The sequence below is a fragment of the Capricornis sumatraensis genome, chromosome 6, assembly GCF_032405125.1.
Source record: "Capricornis sumatraensis isolate serow.1 chromosome 6, serow.2, whole genome shotgun sequence".
NCBI lineage: Eukaryota > Metazoa > Chordata > Mammalia > Artiodactyla > Bovidae > Capricornis > Capricornis sumatraensis.
Window position 1 is genome coordinate 76605438 of NC_091074.1, and position 19145 is coordinate 76624582.

The 19145-nt window shown below is 44.3% G+C and overlaps 1 protein-coding gene across 1 annotated transcript; it reads right to left on the reverse strand.

Annotated features, from left to right (window-relative positions):
- Positions 1–14258: 14258 nt before the first annotated feature.
- Positions 14259–14694, reverse strand: LOC138081509 (ribosomal protein eL22-like). Its single transcript, XM_068974691.1, has one exon. It carries the CDS (start codon positions 14692–14694, stop codon positions 14329–14331), a length of 366 nt encoding a protein of 121 aa, XP_068830792.1. The 3' UTR covers positions 14259–14328.
- Between the last annotated feature and the right edge of the window lie 4451 nt (positions 14695–19145).

Below are 19145 nucleotides of genomic sequence, written 5' to 3' on the forward strand. Positions count from 1 at the left end.
AGAAATAGACACAGGAATGATGGAAAAATTGGGGTTAGCTGACAAGGACTTTTCAAACAACTAACACAAATATGCTCAGGAATTCAAAGGAGTACATAAGTAAAAGAAAGAAATCTATCAGAAAAGAAACAAAAGGAATTTCTAGGAATTAAAAACAAAAACATGAATGTAAAAATCCACTCAATGGAATTGACAAAAGTTTAGATTCTCAGGGCAGGGAAGCCTGGCATGTTGCAGTCCATGGCGTCACCAAGAGTCAGACATGACTTGGCAACTGAACAACAAAATAGAGATTGCAAAAGAAAAGATTAGTGAACCTGAAGTGATACAACAATAGCAACTTAGTCAAATAAGCTGACTTCTACTTAAAAAATACAGGGGGAAAAATGAGCAAATCAAACTAAGTACCTAGAAGGGAAAACAAAGAACAGAAACAAGTGAAATACGTAATCAGCAAAAATAAGGAAGATTTTTTTTTAAGCACAGAACAAAGCTTATTCTTTAAAAAGACAAATAAAATGTATTAATCTCTATTTAAACTTATCTTAAATGAAAAGAAGACATCAATTAATATCAGGAACAAAAGAGAATACATCACTACAGACACTGACAAAACGGGCATATTTCTTTGTTTGATGTATGGATAAGACAATATCTGCCCTCATGAAGAAGCAGATTGAGAGGAGAAAGAGGGGACAACAGTGGGAAAGCGTTAGCTCTATTTTGGGTAGCCCTTGAAGGAATCTTAACTTAGTCTAGTCATGGAGCTGTTACATTTAAAGAGTAACAAGGAGGACACCAGGTTCTTACTGGAATCTCCCACAGTTGTTCAAAGGAGTGTTTAAGTACAGTCTGTTTTGTTTAGTCACTAAGTTGTGTCTGACTCTTTGTGACCCCATGAACTGTAGCCTGCAGGCTCCTCTGTCCATGGGATTCTCCCAGCAAGAATGCTGGAGTGGGTTGCCGTTTCCTTCTCCAGGGGGGTCTTCCTGACCCAGGGAAAGAACCTGCATCTCCTGACTGCAGGTAGATTCTTTACCGCTGAGCCACCAGGGGAGCCCAGCATGTCGAGTCTCCTGTTACGCAACATCCTCTATCCTCACTTATTCGCTAGCATTTAGAAATTCAGGGAAGCCTCTAACTCGCCTACCCTAGGAAATAATCTTACTCTCCAGGCTTTCCTGTCTTTACAATATTGCTCTCTTCAACCATCTTTCTTGATCTATCCAAGTTCTACAGAAATATGTGCTTCAAATACTTGACCCCTCTATTCTGCCATGTAAAACTCCCTAGGGAGTGCATTTCATCTTCTTTTTGACTACTTTTTATTTTTGGAATGAAAATTGTTTGGATTTTGTCCATGTCTTGCTCTTAAAATAGAGGAAAAGATGAAGCCCATGGTGTTGGTGCTGATAGTGGGATAAATTTTTGAATTCCCACACAAACATTTTTAATTGACATACTTGTAAAGCTTGGTTACTTAGTTCAGTGTTATTTTAGGCATTTATTTTCCCTTTTTATTCTTAAACTTTCAGAAATATTTTGTTGGAAGTTTTATCATTTGTGCTATTAGAAAAAAGAATAAAATTTGTAGATAAAAATTAGCATAGTGTATCCCAAACCTTAAGAATATGCTTTTCTAATGAAAAAAAAAATGAAATCATGATGAAGTTGTGCAAATAAACTATCTACAAGAATATTTCTACGATAATGTTTCTAAAAAGTAATGTATTAGAAGAAACCCTGTTACTTCCCGGTGGGCCAGTGGTTAAGAATCTGCCTTCCATCTCTGGTTGGGGAAATAAGATCTCACATACCTCAGCGCAAAACTAAGCCCTGGTGCAGCAACTACTGAGCTCATGGGCTCCAGAGCCTGTGCTCTGCCACAAGAAAAGCCCATGTGTCTCAAACGAAGACCTAGCACATCCCCAGAAAAAGTCTAAAAAGTAAGAAACTGATGTGGAAAATAGGGGAACCAAGTGGAAAAGGTTAATAAAATAAATTATGATAGGCATTATCTAAAATTATGCTATGGAATACTTCTTGATGGCTAGGTTTTAAAATGATCATAGAACATTATTAAATAACCATGGAAAACAATAAAACATCTCACTCTTTAATTGAAGAATGTAGTTTATTCAGAAAAAAATTGTCATGTGCAACAACATCATAGTAGTTGGGTGACAGATGATTTTTCACCTTTGTGCTTTTCTCTGTCTTGGACAATGTAACATATATGTATATCAGTTAGGAATATTCTTGGATTCCTATAAATTATAGATACCTGACTTTAGTGGCCTACTTAAGTAGATTCTCCTTTCTTTTATTAGAAGGCTGAAATGGATGGCTGCCAGTCCAGGTTCTTGACAGCTGGAGAGGACAATCTTTGAGATTCTTGTGACTTTTTCTTCACATTTGCCATCTGAACCACAAAATGGCTGCTGAAGCTCCAGTGGTCATGCCTGCATTCCAGGCAGAAAGAAAGAAAAAGAGGAACGTGGCTACACAACAGATCATCACTTCAGATTAATTGGCCAGAATTGGAACATGTGTCCTTTGCTCCTCCTCAGCTCCACTTTAAAGTGAAAGTTGCTCAGTTGTGTCTGACTCTTTGCCACCCCATGGATTGTAGCCCGCTAGGCTCCTCTGTGCATGGAATTCTTTAGGCCAGAATGCTGGAGTGGGTAGCCATTCCCTTCTCTAGGAGATCTTCCCAACCCAGGGATCAAACCCAGGTCTCCTGCATTGTAGGCAGATTCTAATTGCAGGCAGTTTCTTTACTGTCTGAGCTACCAGGGTAGCACTCAGCATCAGGGGATGCTGGCAAATTCAGTGTTTTAGCTTCTCCAACTTTGTAACTACAGACAAGAGGCAATAGTTCAAGAATGTCTGGTTAAGCCAACTTCTGGTGTTTGTACTATTTTTCATGTGATATGTAAGTCTGTTAGTATGTATTACTTTGATAAAGAGATTAACTTTTAAAGAGTTTACTAAAAATCAAACGGTCATTTTAAATGGAGACAAATAAATAATGTAGAATACAGAATGTGATATCTTTCAATGAGTTGTTTTGTTTATAACATTTGTTATATACTCAGCATTGTGCAAAATGGTGTGAAGGAAAAGGACACAGTGGGAAATTGAAGATTTATAATCTAGCCTAGGAGATATGTCCTACACTCAGAAAATAATCTAGTATGGACTATAGCAGGAAAAATGTGGCAAGCCAATGGTAAAAGCAAGTACCTGAACCTGAATTGTCAGCAAAAAAATGTTAGGTATGACCACTGGAGGAGAGACCCCCTGAGCTGGGTTTTAAAGCATGTAAGAATTCAGAAATGTGGGTATAAAGAAGCAGTCCTTTTTTTAAAAAAAACTATGACCTGACTTCTGGGGATTAAGCAGGTGTATTTTAATTTATTTTATTATTATTTTTTAATCAGATGTATTTTAATAAATGTTTTTACTGATTTGACGTAGCACTAGATCTTAGTTGTGGCAGGCAAGATCTTTGATCTGTGTTGACCCATGTGAACTCTTAGGTGCAGCATGTGGGATCTAGTTCCCTGACCAGGAATAGAACCAGGGCTCCCTGCATCAGTAGCTCAGAGTCTTAGCCACTGGACCACCAGGGAAGTCCCAGGAAGACTTCAAGCTCAGCAGCAGCCCCGAGGAAGGCTGGAGGTGTCAATGGAAATGCCACGTGTGAGTCTGCCTGGGAGCTGGGTGAACTTGAAGAGTAAGGAGTGCTACGAGGGACTCAAGTTTTCAAACACATATTAGAATATTTTCATTCCAAGGTGACGGGAAGGCCAGCTTGTGCTCCAGGGAGGCCTGACTGCATTCCCGGGACATCTGTCTTGCTGACTCAGCATCTCTGCAGGTCTTTCCCTGTTGTTTCCAAGGGGCCTCGATGCCAAGAGCTAACGCCTGCCATGAGGCACCAGCCTGCACTTTCTGTCTCCCCAGGGATGGCCCAGCTTTGGCCTATGGCTCCTGGCCTCATGCACCTGCTTTGTCAACTCTGCCAACTCTGGTTTTCTACCACCCACAAGTAAGAGACCAGGCCAAGACTTTGTGAGGCTGCTTCAAGTGCCAGCATCTGGGGTTTATGCTTTATGCTGTGTCACTGGGATCCTTGACAAGATGCTTGAAGAAGGTGATTTTATGCCCTATTGGAAATAAGACATGAATGATAAGTGTAGTATTGGCCAGAAAAGTGCTCAGTTGCTCTGTTGTGTCCAGCTCTTTGTGACCCCATGGACTGTAGCCTGCCAGGCTCCCCTGTCCACAGAATTTTCCAGGCAAGAATACTGGAGTGGGGTGCCGTTTCCTATTCCGGGGATCTTCCCAATCCAGGGATCGAACTCGCATCTCTTGTTTCTCCTGCATTGGCAGGTGGATTCTTTACCACTGAGCTACCGGGGGAAGCCCTGTATTAGTGTGACTGTATAAATGTGACTAGTTGTGTCTGACTCTTTGCAACCCCATGGACTATACAGTCCATGGAATTCTCCAGGCCAGAATACTGGAGTGGGTAGCATGTCCCTTCTCCAGGGGATCTTCCCAACCCAGGAATCGAACCCAGGTCTCCTGCATTTCAGGTGAATTCTTTACCAGCTGAGCCACCAGGGAAGCCCAAGAATACTGGAATGGGTAGCCTAGCCCTTCTCCAGGGGATCTTCCCGCCCGAGGAATTGAGCTGGGGTCTCATGCATTGCAGGCTAAGACTCTGAGCCCCTGCTGCAGGGACTCCAGATCCCACAAGCTGCAACTAAGAGTTCACATGCAGCGACTAAAAGAACCTGCTTGTCGCAACAAAGATGGGAGATTGTTATGCCACAGCTAAGACTGAGTGTGGCCAAATAAATATATAAAAATAAATACTAAAAAAACGACTGCACTTCAAGTTGCTTCCAACCTGAGGAGGCAGACATATACGTTAATACTGCAACACAGTGAGGTTTCAGAGGGTTAAATCAGGGACCTGAGAGCTCAGTGATTCAGGAGAGGTTCCATAGCAGAGATGTCTGAGCTTAGCCTATTGTGAGGAGTAAGTGTTGACAGACAGAGCGGTGATCAAATGTAAGAGACAGTTATTACCTAATAAAGCTGCCAGGGGCACGGATCATTGACCATTAGCTCCTGGAGACTGGCTCTACTCTGCTTCTGTTTTACTAGTTGCTTCTTTCACACATAGGTGAGCAGGCAGAATATGAGACATGGAATTCTCAGCTACTAGTAAGTGATGATGTGATCTGGGCATGCACTCCATCCATCTGCATCACAGTTGCCTCTGCTGTGAAACAGGGGTGGGGGGGTGGGGGGCAGGGGGGTTGATGGATGTTGCCATTGAATTTCTTCCTTGGTTGGGAAATCCCCCACCCAAAGACTCTTGGTCAGAATGGAAGCCCACATCTCACTAAAGACAGTAAAAGTATACTTGTTTCCTGTCCTCTGCAGCTGGGGTGGAGACTGGTGACCAAGTCTCTCCTGGTCAGAGTGCACTGGTCAGAGTCTGATCCAAAGAAATAGAGGACAGAGGAGGACCCTCCTGGCAGCAGTGGTTTCACAGACAGGACTGCTTCACCTGGCCACAGAGGCCACAGTGGAAGCTGAGAAGGTCTGGGCCCAGTGAGTGGTCGAGGTTTTCTCATCTGATCCGGATGTTGGGCTTTGGTCCAGGCCTGAGTCTCCAGCTCTCTCAGTCTCTGTCTTTTTTGGTCTTGTTTTTAGTATTTATTTATTAGGCTGTGCCAGGTCTTAGCTGCCGCACTCAGGGTCTTTTAGTTGCAGTGTGCAGGGTCTTTGGGTCTTCCCAGGTGGCACTAGTGGTAAAGAAATTGCCTGCCAGTACAGAAGATGAGAGAGAACATGAGTTCAATCCCTTGGTCAGGAAGATCCCCTGGAGGAGGGTATGGCAACCCACTCCAGTGTCTTGCCTGGAAAAATACCATAGACATGAGCCTGGTGGACTACAGTCCATAGGGTTAGTCGCAGCCTGTGGGATCTAGTTCTCTGACCTGGGATTGAACCCTTGCATTGGGAGCTCAGAGTCTTAGCCACTGAACCACTAGGGAAGTTTCTATCCATTTTTTGATAGGTAAGAAGTAGATTTATCACTATCCTTCTCAAAGAGGTTGCGGCAAAATCATCAGTTCAGTCGCTCAGTCGTGTCTGACGTTTTGCGACCCCATAGACTGTAGCTTCTTTTGCGACTTCCCTGGTGGCTCAGACGGTAACTGCATTTGCCTACAATGCAGGAGACCTGGGTTCGACCCCTGGGTTGGGAAGATCCCCTGGAGAAGGAAATGGAAACCCATTCCAGTTTTCTTGCCTGGAAAATCCCATGGACAGAGGAGCCTGGCAGACTACAGTCCATGGGGTCGCAAAGAGTCAGACACGACTGAGCGACTTCAGTTCACTTCATAGACTGTAGCATGCCAGTCTTCCCTGTCCATCACCAGCTCCAGGAACTTGTTCAAACTCATGTCCCTTGAGTTGGTGATGCCATCCAACCATCTCATCCTCTGTCATCCCCTTCTCCTCCTGCCTTCAATCTTTCCCAGCATCAGGGTCTTTTCCAATGAGTCAGTTCTTTGCATCAGGTGGCCAAAGTATTGGAGTTTCAGCTTCAGCATCGGTCCTTCCAAAGAATATTCAGCACTGATTTTCTTTAGGACTGACTGGTTTGATCTCCTTGCATTCCAAGGTATTCTCAAGAGTCTTCTCCAACACCACAGTTCGAAAGCATCAGTTCTTCGGTGCTCAGCTTTCTTTAGAGTCCAACTCTCACATCCATACAGAAGATGTTGATGTTCTAGGTCTTGGGCAAATTCCAGGGACGAGCCACCAAGAGAAAGGTCCTTGGCTTGGAGCAGGAAAAAATTCAAGAGCAAGCCATAGTAAAGTGAAAGCTGGTTTACTGAGAGAGATACACATTCCATAGGCAGAATGCAGTCTGTCTCAAAAAGCGAGTACATATTACTGGGAGATACATATTACTTAGAAAGACTGTCTCCTTATTGTCCTTTTTTCAAAGGATTTTTTTTCTTTTTTTGATGTGGACCATTTTTAAAGTCTTTATTGAATTTGTTACAGTGTTGTTTCTGTTTTATGTTTTGCTTTGTTTTGGCTGTAAGGCATGGAGGACCTTAGATCACCTGGGTTTGGGTCAAGTTCTCTCCAAGGTTGCTTCCAGCTCAGTGTTCTGTGATTCTAGAACTTGTCTTCAGACCAGCAGATGTAGTGCTGGCCCCTTAGTGAATGCGTATTAAACAAGGGACCAAATGGGCACAGGAGCTCAGCCATAGACTTTCCCTTCCTCATGCTTTTCACTATCTCACTCAATGATCTAAATGATACCCACATGCGGGCAGCAGGAGTCACATCAGCAAGAAAGAGAAATGCTGAACCACAAAGCCCTGTAATATTAAAAAAAAATTTTTTTTTGGCAAATCACTCAACACAGAGACACTGTCTCCTTGCATGGTGCTCATCCCAGGAGGATGCAGAAGAGGTGGGAGGCATGTGGTCTGTCCCCAAAGAGCTAATAATTAGAGAGATGTGTGCATGCTCAGTCAGTCGTGTCTGACTCTTTGTTACCCTACGGACTGTCGCCCACCAGGCTCCTCTGTCCATGGGACTCTCCAGGCAAGAACACTGGAACGGGTTGCCATGCCCTCCTCCAGGGTCTCTTCCCTACTCAGGGATTGAATCTATGTCTCCTGCTTCACAGGTGGATTCTTCACTGCTGAGCCACCCGGGAAGCCCATTAGGGAGATGAAACTAGCACATTTTAAGCTTATGGTGCTGAACAATGTAAAAAAGACATAAAGACTCAGAGTGGAGAAATCAGTGAATGGATAAAGGCATGGAGGAAAGGTCTGAGTAGAGTATGTGAAAGTCTGAGTAGGATTTAGATCACCAAGGGAGCAGCACACGCTCCGTTGGTGGCTCAGAGGATAAAGCGTTTGCCTGCAATGCAGGAGACCTGGGTTCGATCCTTGGGTCAGGAAGATCTCCTGGAGAAGGAAACGGCAACCCACTCCAGTATTCTTGCCTGGAGAATTCTGTGGACGGAGGAGCCTGGTAGGTTACAGTTCATGGGGTCGTAAAGAGCTGGGCACGACTGAGCAATTTCACTTCACTTAGATCAGCAGAATGGAGATTGTGTTTGGTGAGGAATGAAGCACCAACTGGGGTGGGTAATCCCCAGAGGCAAGAATGAGTCAGGAAATTATGCAGTTTGCATAATTGTGGGGCAGAGGTGCCCACCCACAATGCAAGGTGGCAGGGATAGAGGTGACATCTCTGGTATTCTTGCTTGGGAAATCCCATGGACAGAGGAGCCTGGTTTGCTACAGTCCATGGGGCCGCAAAGAGTCGGACGCAATTGAATGCGGTACTGCGCTTTCAAGTGCCTTGATCGCTCAGTGATTTGGGGGAAAAAACACAGTTTACATATATTCCTTCCTTCCTTCCTTTATTCTCCTTCTTTCTCTTTCTTTCTTCTTTTCCTCCCTTCCTCCTTCCCTCCCCTCTTTCTTTTTAAACTGAAGTATAGTTGACTTACAATATTATGTTAGTTTCCAGTGTACAGCAAAGTGATTCAGTTATGCATATACATATGTATTTCAGATTATTTTCCATTATAGGTTATTTCAAAATATTGAATATTGTTCCCCATGTTTTACAGTAAATCCTTGTAGTTTGTTTTATATGTCTTGATGTGTGCTCATACTCCTAATTTATCCCCTCTCCCTTTCTCCTTTGTTAACCATGTTTATTTTCTATATCTGTGGATCTGTTTCTGTTTTGTAAATAAGTTCATTTGTATTATTTTTAAGATTCCACATATAAGTGATAGCATATAATATTTGTCTTTCTCTGTCTGACTTCACACAGCATGATAATCTCTCGGTCCATCCATGTTGCTAAAAATGGCAATATTTCATTATTTTTTAAGGCTTAAAAAATTGTGTATGTGTATGTACATATATATACATACACACAGGTATATATCACACCTTGTTTATCCATTTGTCTATTGATGGACACTTATGTTGCTTCCATGTCTTAGTTATTCCAATAGTGCTGCTGGGAACACTGGGGTACAGGTTTCTTTTCAAATTTGAGTTTTCAGCTTTCCTAGATATATGCTCACATATTGGATTGCTGGATTCTATGGTAATTCAATTTTTAGTTTTTTAAGGAAACTTCATACTGTTTTACATAGTGGCTGCACCAGTTGACATTCCCACCAATAGTGCCGGAGTATTCCCTTTACATTGGCCACCTGATGCAAAGAACTGACTCATTGGAAAAGGCCCTGCTGCTGGGAAAGATTGAAGGCAAGAGGAGAATGGGACGACAGAGGATGAGATGGTTGGATGGCATCACCAACTCGATAGACAAGAGTTTGAGTAAGCTCTGGGAGTTGGTGATGGACAGGGAAGCTTGGCGTGCTGTGGTCCATAGGGTTGCAAAGAGTTGAACACAACTGAGTGACTAAACTGAACTGACTAACTGATTCGTTTTCTCCACACTCTCTCCAGCATTTATTATTTATAGATGTTTTGATGGTGGTCATTCTGAGCAGTGTGAGGTGATACTTCATTGTGGTTCTGATCTGCATTTCTCTAATAATTAGCAAAGTTGAGCATCTTTTCATGGAGCACATTTTATTTATGGGTTCAGAAAGCAAATAAACAAATAAAAAATATCAACAACAAAAAAGGAAATCGCTAGATCCAGTTCAGCAGAAAGTTATTCAGAGACTAAGGAGGAGAATTCACTTCAATTCTATAAGCATTTTGCATGCCTACTATGGGTCAGATACTGTTCCAAGCACAGGGGTACAGCCACAAACAAAATGAGTCTATTTTCCTGGAGCTTGTGTTCTATCAGGATCAGATAGATTTCTCTCTCACATACACACTTACATAAGGAAGCCACGCGTGTCTGAAGAAATTAAAGCCATTCTAAGGGTATACTAGAGTGCCACTGTGAGAAGAAGGTGACTTGTAGATGTGGTGGTGACTTGTATATGGATTATTTGGATAACTTGTCTATTCTAGACAGTGGAAACAACAAATGCAAAGGCCCTGAGGCAGGAGCATGCTTGTGTGTTCAAGGAACAGGTAGGAGGCTGGTGTGGCTGAAGCAAAATGAGCCAGGGCTGAATGACGGGAGAAAGGCAGAGAAGTAGTGGGGTGGTGCTTGGTGGGGGGAGGGGTTGATCCTAATGGACCGTGGGAAAGCACACTTGAGGAAAATAGCCCATGCGGTGCACCAGGGTGACCCTATCTGCATTTTCCCATCATTGTGTGACGTCTTCCTCAGAACATCTCACTTCTTTTGCTCTTTTATACCATCAGCAAATCTCAAACCATCAGGCAGGAAGCTGACTTGAGCTTATGCTATCTCTGGGCCTCTCCTCGTCTTTGACAACAGGAGATGGGAGCTGATTTTCTGCAGGTGACTACAAAACCAACAACTGGTGAAGGTTTCCTCAGGAGTTATGCGTTGGGAATCTGTTTAGACAGTGTCAGCAGTCTCTACCTGGCTGGGGTCCCGTATCTGGTCCACTGCGTGCTTCACTGTTTGCTCAGCCGTAACCGATGGCTGTGACTTCGCTCTGCATCAGGGCCCAGCCACAGCTGCACTTCCAACAGACCTCTGAGCTTCTCTCCACCTCCCTCTCTGCTTTAACATATTTGGTTTTATTTGACTGCACTGAGTCTTAGTTGCAGCACTCAGGATCTTCATTCCGTCATGTGGGATTTTTCATGGCAGCCTGTAGACCGTCTAGCTGTGGCATGCAGGCTCCAGAGCACAGGCTCTCAGTAGTTAAGGTTGCATGGGTTTAGCTGCTCCAGGGCATGTGAAATCTTACTTCCCCAACCAGGGATCAAACTCACATCCCTTGCATTGGAAGGCAGATTCCTAACCACTTCCCCGGAGGCTTCCCTGGTAGCTCAGATGGTAAAGAATCTGCCTGCAATGCAGGATACCCAGGTTCAGTCCCTTGGTGGGAAAGATCCCCTGGAGAAGGAAATGGCACCCCACTCTAGTATTCTTGCCTGGAAAATTCCATGGACAGAGGAGCCTGGTGGGCAGGCCAGTCCAAGGGGTTGCAAAGAGTTGGACACGACTATGCAACTAACACTTTGACTTTCTTTCCTAACCACTGGACCACCAGGGAAGTCCCTCCTCCCTCTCTTTAAGGGGACCCACCAGGGCCTTCGTTCTCTATTGCCCAAGGGCTGGTGGTTCTTTGCCTGAAACCCCAGTCTCCTCAACAATTAATGCTAAGAGGGTCCAGCCTTTCCTAGCACCTTCTGAAGATCTCTCCTATCCTCACTAGACTTCGCCCTTTGCTTTTCCATCACTTACTTACAGGACAGAAGAGACAGACTGTGTGGTTGTCACCAGGTGATTTGAAGGTTGGGGGGAAGTGCCTTTGGGAATTTAACAGTAACAGAGCAGAGTGGAATTGCACAGAAATGTAAAGTTCAGGGAATCAGGGTTGGAGCTGTTAGGGATTTCTGTTTTGGAAGCTTGGCTAATCTCAGGAAGGCAGGAAAACCAGACTGCCTCTCAGAAGTTCGATATCAGCTGACTCTGAGAGCTCGCAGGAGGGGCTTGGGATGTCCTTATAAGGAGAGGGATGCCTGGAGTGGGAGGGGTGGCTCTGATTGAAGTGCCTGGCACTCTTCAACCACTCCCCCTCACCTGGGCTCTGCAGTCTCTCAGTGACGTCATGCCCTTCCCTCAGTCCTTCCACCCTCAGGTACCCTGTGACTCTGACCTGAGATGCAGTACAGAGAGTGGAACACTTAAACACACAGATGGCCTGGCTTCTATCTGACTCTATAGCTTACTAGCGTGAGACCTTGGGGAACGACTTACCTCTATGCCTCAGTTGTATTATCTACAAAGTGGCCATAATGACAGCCCCTGTTTCAAAAGACAGTTCATGTTGGTAAATACAGGCAAAACTCAGAATCACTGACTCATGGGAAGAATCCAGTAGTTATTGTTGTTGTTCGCTGTTGTTCAGTCGCCAAATCATGTCTGACTCTTTGCGACTCCATGAACTGCAATATGTCAGGCTTGCCGGTCCTTCACTATCTCCAGTTTGCTCAAACTCCTGTCCATTGAGTCAGTGATACCATCCAACTGTCTTATCCTCTCTCTTCCAGCATCAGAAGGGTCTTTTCCAATGAATCGACTCTTCCCATCAGGTGGCCAAAGTATTGGAGCTTCAGTATCAGTCCTTCCAACAACTATTCAAGGTTAATTTCCTTTAGGATTGACTGGTTTGATATTCTTGCTGTCCAAAGGACTCTCAGGAGTCTTCTCCAGCACCACAATTTGAAAGCATCAATTTATTAGCACTGAGCCTTCTTTTACTGATATAAATGACTCCACAGCACTTGTTGGTTCCATCTCAAGGTCTGGGGGCACCAGGATTGTGCTCATCTCTGGCAAGAGCTCCCCCAGCAGGAACTATGCTCACAGATACAGGTACTCACCTCTCCTTAATGAACAAAAAGATAAATGAAAGAACATGGAAAGCCTCAGATCTTCAAGCAAATGGATAAGTTCTCCTTGGAGTTACAGGTTTATTTTGCCTTGAAGAGGAGAATCAGGGTGAGGGAGAGTTCAGGAAAGTGGTCTTGTGCAAAATGAGACCCTTCAGTTAATATTTATACTCGGCATTGGACTAGGCCACCATAGAGAAGATTTAAAAACAAACCAAGGGCATCCCTGGTGGCTAAGTGGTAAAGAATCACCTGCCAATGCAGGAGACATGGGTTCAATCCCTGGTCTGGGAAGATCTCACACACCATGGAGCAACTAAGCCCATATGCCGCAACTACTGAGCCTGTGCTCTAGAGCCTGGCAACCACAAATGTTGAGCCCACGTGCTCTAGAGCCTGTGCCCCACAACAAGAGAAGCCACAGCAATGAAAAGCCCACATGCTGCAATGAAGAGTAGTCACTGCTCGCTGCAACTAGAGAAAAGCCCAAAAACCTAGCATGGACATAAATAAACAAAATTATAAGAAATGAAGACAAACAGATAAGATTTCTGCCCTCTAAGAACTTACAGTCTTATTAAAGGATAAGATGAAAGAAAATTAGCTATTGAATCACAGAGAGATTTAGAGATGAATATCTATGAGGATTAGAGTCATCTGGGAGAAGGTCTTCATGGCAGACATGGAAACATCAGGGATGAGGATGGAGACATTTGAACAGATAGAAGAGAGATCATTTCAGGGGTAGAGCAGGCACTAAGTCAAGAATGAACATATATTTATTCATGAAGAGAACCAGGAAAGCAATTTTACCTTTCAAGGATGGTGCCAAACTATAGGCATACACATCATTTACATTCCTCTCCAGGCCTTCCTCTTAGTTTGGGGTAGACCAGAAGTCTGGATTTCTCACAGAGAACTCTTAACATCCTCAGATTATAAACATAGTGTGAAGAATGTATAAGCTGTCGGGGCAGTCTTTTATTTATTTATTTATTTTTTGACTGTTGATCAAATCTAAATATTTTATTATATAGTTACACCCAACTGTGTTTTTGCTATATACTTTTAACTTGAGGATGTCTGTAAAACCAGTACATTAGATAAATCCTGAAATTCCACTAGCTATAAGCTATTTAAATATTGCTTATACAAAATATTTGGGGGCGGGGGGGAGGTGGACAAAAGCTTATTTACAAAACAGAAATCAGATGCAGAAATCTTATGATTGCCAGGGGATACGGGGGAGAAGGATACATTGGGAGACTGACACTGGCATGTATACACTACTATACATAAAACAGATGACAGTAGGAAATGGCAACCCACTCCAGCATTCTTGCCTGGAGAATCCCATGGACAGAGAAGACTGGCGGGCTACAGTCCATGGGTTTGCAGAGAGTGGGACACAACTGAAGCAACTTAGCATACATAAAACATATAACTAAAAAACTGCTGTTATAGCACAGGGAACTGTACTCAGTACTCTGTAATGGTCTATATGACAAAAGAATGAGTGGATATATAACTCATTCACTTTGCTATATACCTGAAACTAACACAACACTGTAAATCAACTACACTCCAATAAAATTATAAAAAAGTATTAAAGGAAAACCAGCACCGTATGAACAGCATACACTTAAATAAAAGATGAATGTTTAACATACAGAGTAATGTTTTTTATTCACTGATAGCCTAAAGGTCCATTTCAAGATGTTTCTTTGGTATGCTTAATTAGTTTTATTAGCAAGCAAAGCCCTATGAAGGATGGCATCATCTAGTCCTCAGACTCAGATTCATCTTCATGTTGACTAATCTGGAAGTAACGAAGCTCGTAAGTCTCCTTGTCAGATGCAACCACACGAAGCCAATCACGAAGATTGTTCTTTTTAAGGCATTTCTTGGTAAGGTACTTCAAATACCTTTTAGAGAACTGTTTCTCAGAAACGACTATGATTTTATTCTTGAAGCGTTCAATGTGAACGACATTCCCAAGATTTCCAGTTTTTCCATTCACTTTAACCTTTTCCCGCAGAAATTGTTCAAAATTTCCAGAATCAAAAATTCCATCTTCTACTGGATGAGTAAGATCCAAATTAAACTTCCAGGTTGACTTCTTAGGCTTCTTGTCTTTTGGCGCCATCTTGAAGGCTTGCCGCGCGATGATTCGGGGCAGTCTTTTAAAGTAGACATCTGTAATACTCTTTCACAGTGACGCTGAAGTTGATTTTTCTGTATATGTGTACTTTACAGATGGCATCAGGAGACAAAGGAATACATCCAGCCTGCAGAGCTGGTGAATGGCAGAACTGAGGTTTGAACCCAGGACTCTGCTGGCGTGTTCTTCCTACAGCACCTCACTGCCTTAAATATCCAAGGCCTCTGACTTGTTGCAAAGAAAGGTGAGCAGACCTTTATGGTTGCTCTCTCCCCCAAATGGTGAGTCCACAAACAGCCATCTCTAGATCACCTCCCACACTTCCTTTATCCTCTTAGCTGCCCTTCTTCTCTTTGCAGCAGAATGTTTCTTGCTCCCAGAACCTGGGTCCAGGAACTACAGGGGTAATCAACTCACGGTGAACAAGTTTGGCAGTGAATGTCAGCAGAAAATGAGGGAGGGGAACTTCCCTAGTGGTCCAGTGGCCAAGACTCTGCACTCCCAAAGTAGGGGACCCAGGTTCAGTTCCTGATCAGGGAACTAGATCCCACATGTCTCTCATCCCGCAACTAAAGATCCTGCATGCTGCAATTAAGACCCAGTGCAGCCAAATAAATAAATATTTAAATTTAAAAAAGAAAAAAAAAAGTGAGGACAGAAAGCACAGGCCTGGGAATCAGGATGGTTGCTTGTCCTGGATCTGCCATGAGCTGTGACTATGTCACCTTCATTGATGAGGTTCAGTTTTCTCACCTTTAAAATAGAAGGTTTGAACTAATGGAGCATGTGACTTATTAATATTATTTTTTGCTCTAGCATTTTAAGGCTAGTGAAGCTGTGTGTATGAAATTGCAGGATTCCTCTTTGCTTTATGCTCTCACTATAGGCTGGTAACACTTTCATTCAAGTTGGGGACTGGAGGCTTCCTCTTGGTTTCTGTTCCTTGTCCTTTTTGCTAGCTGTCTTATCAGCAGCCTGAGGACTTCCCGGGTGGTGTTAGTGGTAAACAACGCACCTGTCAATGTACAAGAGAAGTGGGTCCCATCCCTTGGTCCCGACGATACCGTGGAGGAGGGCACAGCAACCCACTCCAGTATTCTTGCCTGGAGAAGCCCACGGACAGAGAAGCCTGGTAGGCTACAGTCCATGAGGTTGCACAGAGTCAGACATGACTGAAGCGACTCAGCATCAGCAGCCTGAACTGTCTGAATCCCTCAGGAGCTGTAGAATCAGGAGCCAAAGACGCCTTTCTTGGCCTACTGCAGTTGCATTTCCCCGGGGTGAGGTGCAGGAAATCAGATTGGCTTGACCCTGGCTCTCTGGTTCAGGCAGGTGGGGGAAGGCAGAGAATTGCTGGTTATATTCAGTGTCAGGGGATTTAGGGAGGAGGGGATCTGGGGGCCTGGCAGAATGTCCTCACAGCTTGGAGGCCCCTGGGACTGGGGGCACTGCCTGCTCAATTCCTAGCACTCAGGCACAGATGGCTGCTGTCAGCCCTTGAATGGGGGCTGGTTCTCACTCTGGTGAGTCTAGGGGGAGGGGTCTCCAGAGGCCTCTGGCCAGCTGGCTAGCTCCTGCCTGAAACTGTTTAGTGTAGAAGGAGGAGGGAGCAGGACCAGATGGGCCAAAGGCTTTGGGCCTCAAGGTGCAAACTCTATCCCAATCTCCATCCTATTGAGGAGGGAAGGGGAAACACCTCATTGTTAGGCAGCTGTTTGTTTGGCAATTAACCTGGGGGCTTGGAGGGCACTCAGAATTAACACCAGAGTGTAGCAGCTAGCTCTGTCGTTGAGATCTTAGTGGGGTGAGGTGGGGGTAAAGAAGAGTCCTTACAAGCTGGCTGGCCCATGCTGGGTGCTTGGACACTGCCCAGTGAGATTTCCGTTGCAGGTGGGAGGGCCATTTGGAGGGGACGCTTTGGTGGGGAAGACAGTGCTCAGGGAGAATGAGGAAGCACTTTTCCGGACTCTGTGTTCTGGCTCAAGGCTTCAGGGGAGCAAGTCCTCCAAAGCAAATGGTCCAAGAGAAATTTATTGGGCTTATTAGTTGCTCAGTCATGTTCAACTGTTTGAGACCCATGGACCGTGGCCCACCAGGCTCCTCTGTCTTTGGAATTCTCCAGGCAATAATGCTGGAGTGGGGATACTTCTCCAGGGGATTTTCCCAACCTAGTGAAGGAAACAAGGTGTCCTGTATTGCAGGCAGATTCTCTACTGTCTGAGCCACCACAGAAGCCCCAAATAAGTTGTGAGCCTTAGTTTAGGGCTGAGATTAAAGCCCTGGAGGTTCTGGGAGTTGAACTTTGGGCTTAGTTGGTTAGAAAGCCCTTGACAGTCACTTTCCTCCAAGGTTGCTGCTGTGATGTTTTGCTGCCTAAAGCCTTTATTTTTTCTGCACAGAGGCTGATCCTGTGTCTCCTGAAGGCTCTTGGGACAGAACTGTCCCTACCACCAAGAGAGTTGTCCTTTCATGCTGGCATGGGGCCTTAGAAACTGGAGGGCTGGAGAGAGTCTGTGCCACCAAGCCTGGGCACCCACTCCGAGCTGGCCAGGAATTGCCCATTGCCGTGGCTGTCAGGGAGGTGACGGACATGGGTGAGGGTGTGCTCTAGGGAGATAATGAGGCACATCAAGGGTTTTGCGTCTTTCTTTCCCACCTGGTGTGTGGTGGTAAAGAGTTTGCCAGTCAATGCAGGAGATGCAAGAGACCTGGGCTCAGTCCATTTCCCCCTGGAGGAGGAAATGGCAACCAACTCCAGTATTTTTCTCTGGAGAATCCCATGGACAGAGGAGCCTGGCAGGCTACAGTATGGAAATAAGGGGTTGAAAAGAGTTGGACATGATTGAGCACACATATACACACAGAGCTAAGGAAACCTGAGCAAGTTGCTTAAATCTCTCTGAGCCTCAGTTTTTTGAGAAAAAAATGACGGTAATAATATTCACTGGGTAGATCTGAGGACAAAATGAGTCAGTATAGATATATATGCTGTGTAGACTGTCAGATACCAGAAAAATGTTGTTTTTTACTGTTGTATCATTTATTACTAAGTAAAGAAGAGATGGTGAGAATAACTTTGGGTGTGAGGACCAGGAGAAGGGGCAGTGCTGACTATGCTGGGGGTGCAATTCTAGTTGTAGTAAACAAGAAAAAATGAAAAGCAAAATATACCTTACAAGTGCCGATTGCTCTGCTGGTTCAGCAGGTTAGGAGAGATTATGGGATGGAGATCAGGGTCCTTAGCTAGTCCAAACCCCTGAGGACTTCAAGGTAAATTATTTCAAGGGATTTTCTAATTCAGAGGCACAGGGAATATTTTAGTCAGTGTGAATAAATAATGTTTCCCTGTAAAACTGTTTTTCCAATGTGCATAGCTACTGTTGTGATTATTAAAATATAGATTCATTTAAAAGCATCATGGAATTCATGGTGGCTTTTGGTTTGATGAATGCTCTTAAGTAAGAGAGAGCCTATTTGGTGGGGATAATGGAAGACTTGGTAACTCTAAAGGATGGCTGGGGAAAAACAAACCTAAAGGATGGATGGGGACCGCTGTTGCAGGTGTCTTCATGGAGATGAGAGAAGATGCATCTGGGGCTTCCCTGGGGGCTCAGTGGTAAAGAATTCACCTGCCAAAGCAGGAGACACGGGTTTGGTCCCTGGTCTGGGAAGATCCCACATGCTGTGGAACAACTAAGCCCATGAGTCACAACTATTAAGCCTGTGCTCCAGAGCCCAGAAGCAGCAGCTATTGAGCTCACATACTGCAACTACTGCCAATTTCGAGCTCTAAAATCTATGCTCAGCAACAACAGAAGCCATGCACAGCAAGTAGAGAGTAGACCCCACTCTCTGCAACTAGAGAAAAGCCCAAGGAGCGGTGAAGATTGAACACATCCATAAATAAATAAGATTATAAAAAGAGAGAGAGAAGATGCACCTAAAGAGAGAGGGGCTAAGGACCCAGGGCCTGGATGAGGGGTGAGGGTGGCGGCTGGGTGATAGATAACAGACTTGTGCAGTCACACCCTGGGAAAAGCCTGAGCCCAGAGGCTCAACCAGGACTGGCTTCAAATCCCAATTCTGCCCCTCCCCCACCCTCATATTGGCCTTGGATAGTAAACAAACAGATGCTGTAATCTTCAGCCTTTATAGAATTTATAAGGATCAAATGGAAGACTATTTTAAAACCATACTAAAGCCTTGAAAGTGTGAGTTGAATAACAAAAAGATGGCATTCTCTCTTTGACAGAATACTTCTCTTATATTTTCTCTAGTTCTCTGTTCCCTAGATTAGGAGCTCAAAGGAGCAGCTCTAAACTTAGAGAGTTTAATTAAGAAGAAAAACAACCTACGGTGTTTATTTTCTCTCTAAGAAGCAAGGAAGGGGAGGAAATCTATTATTTAGCCCTTGTTTCCTTGAAGGAAGGAGCTGC

Coding starts and splice junctions, on each gene's coding strand:
- LOC138081509 (XM_068974691.1), bottom strand. CDS start 14,694: ATGGCGCCAAAAGACAAGAAGCCTAAGAAGTCAACCTGGAAGTTTAAT.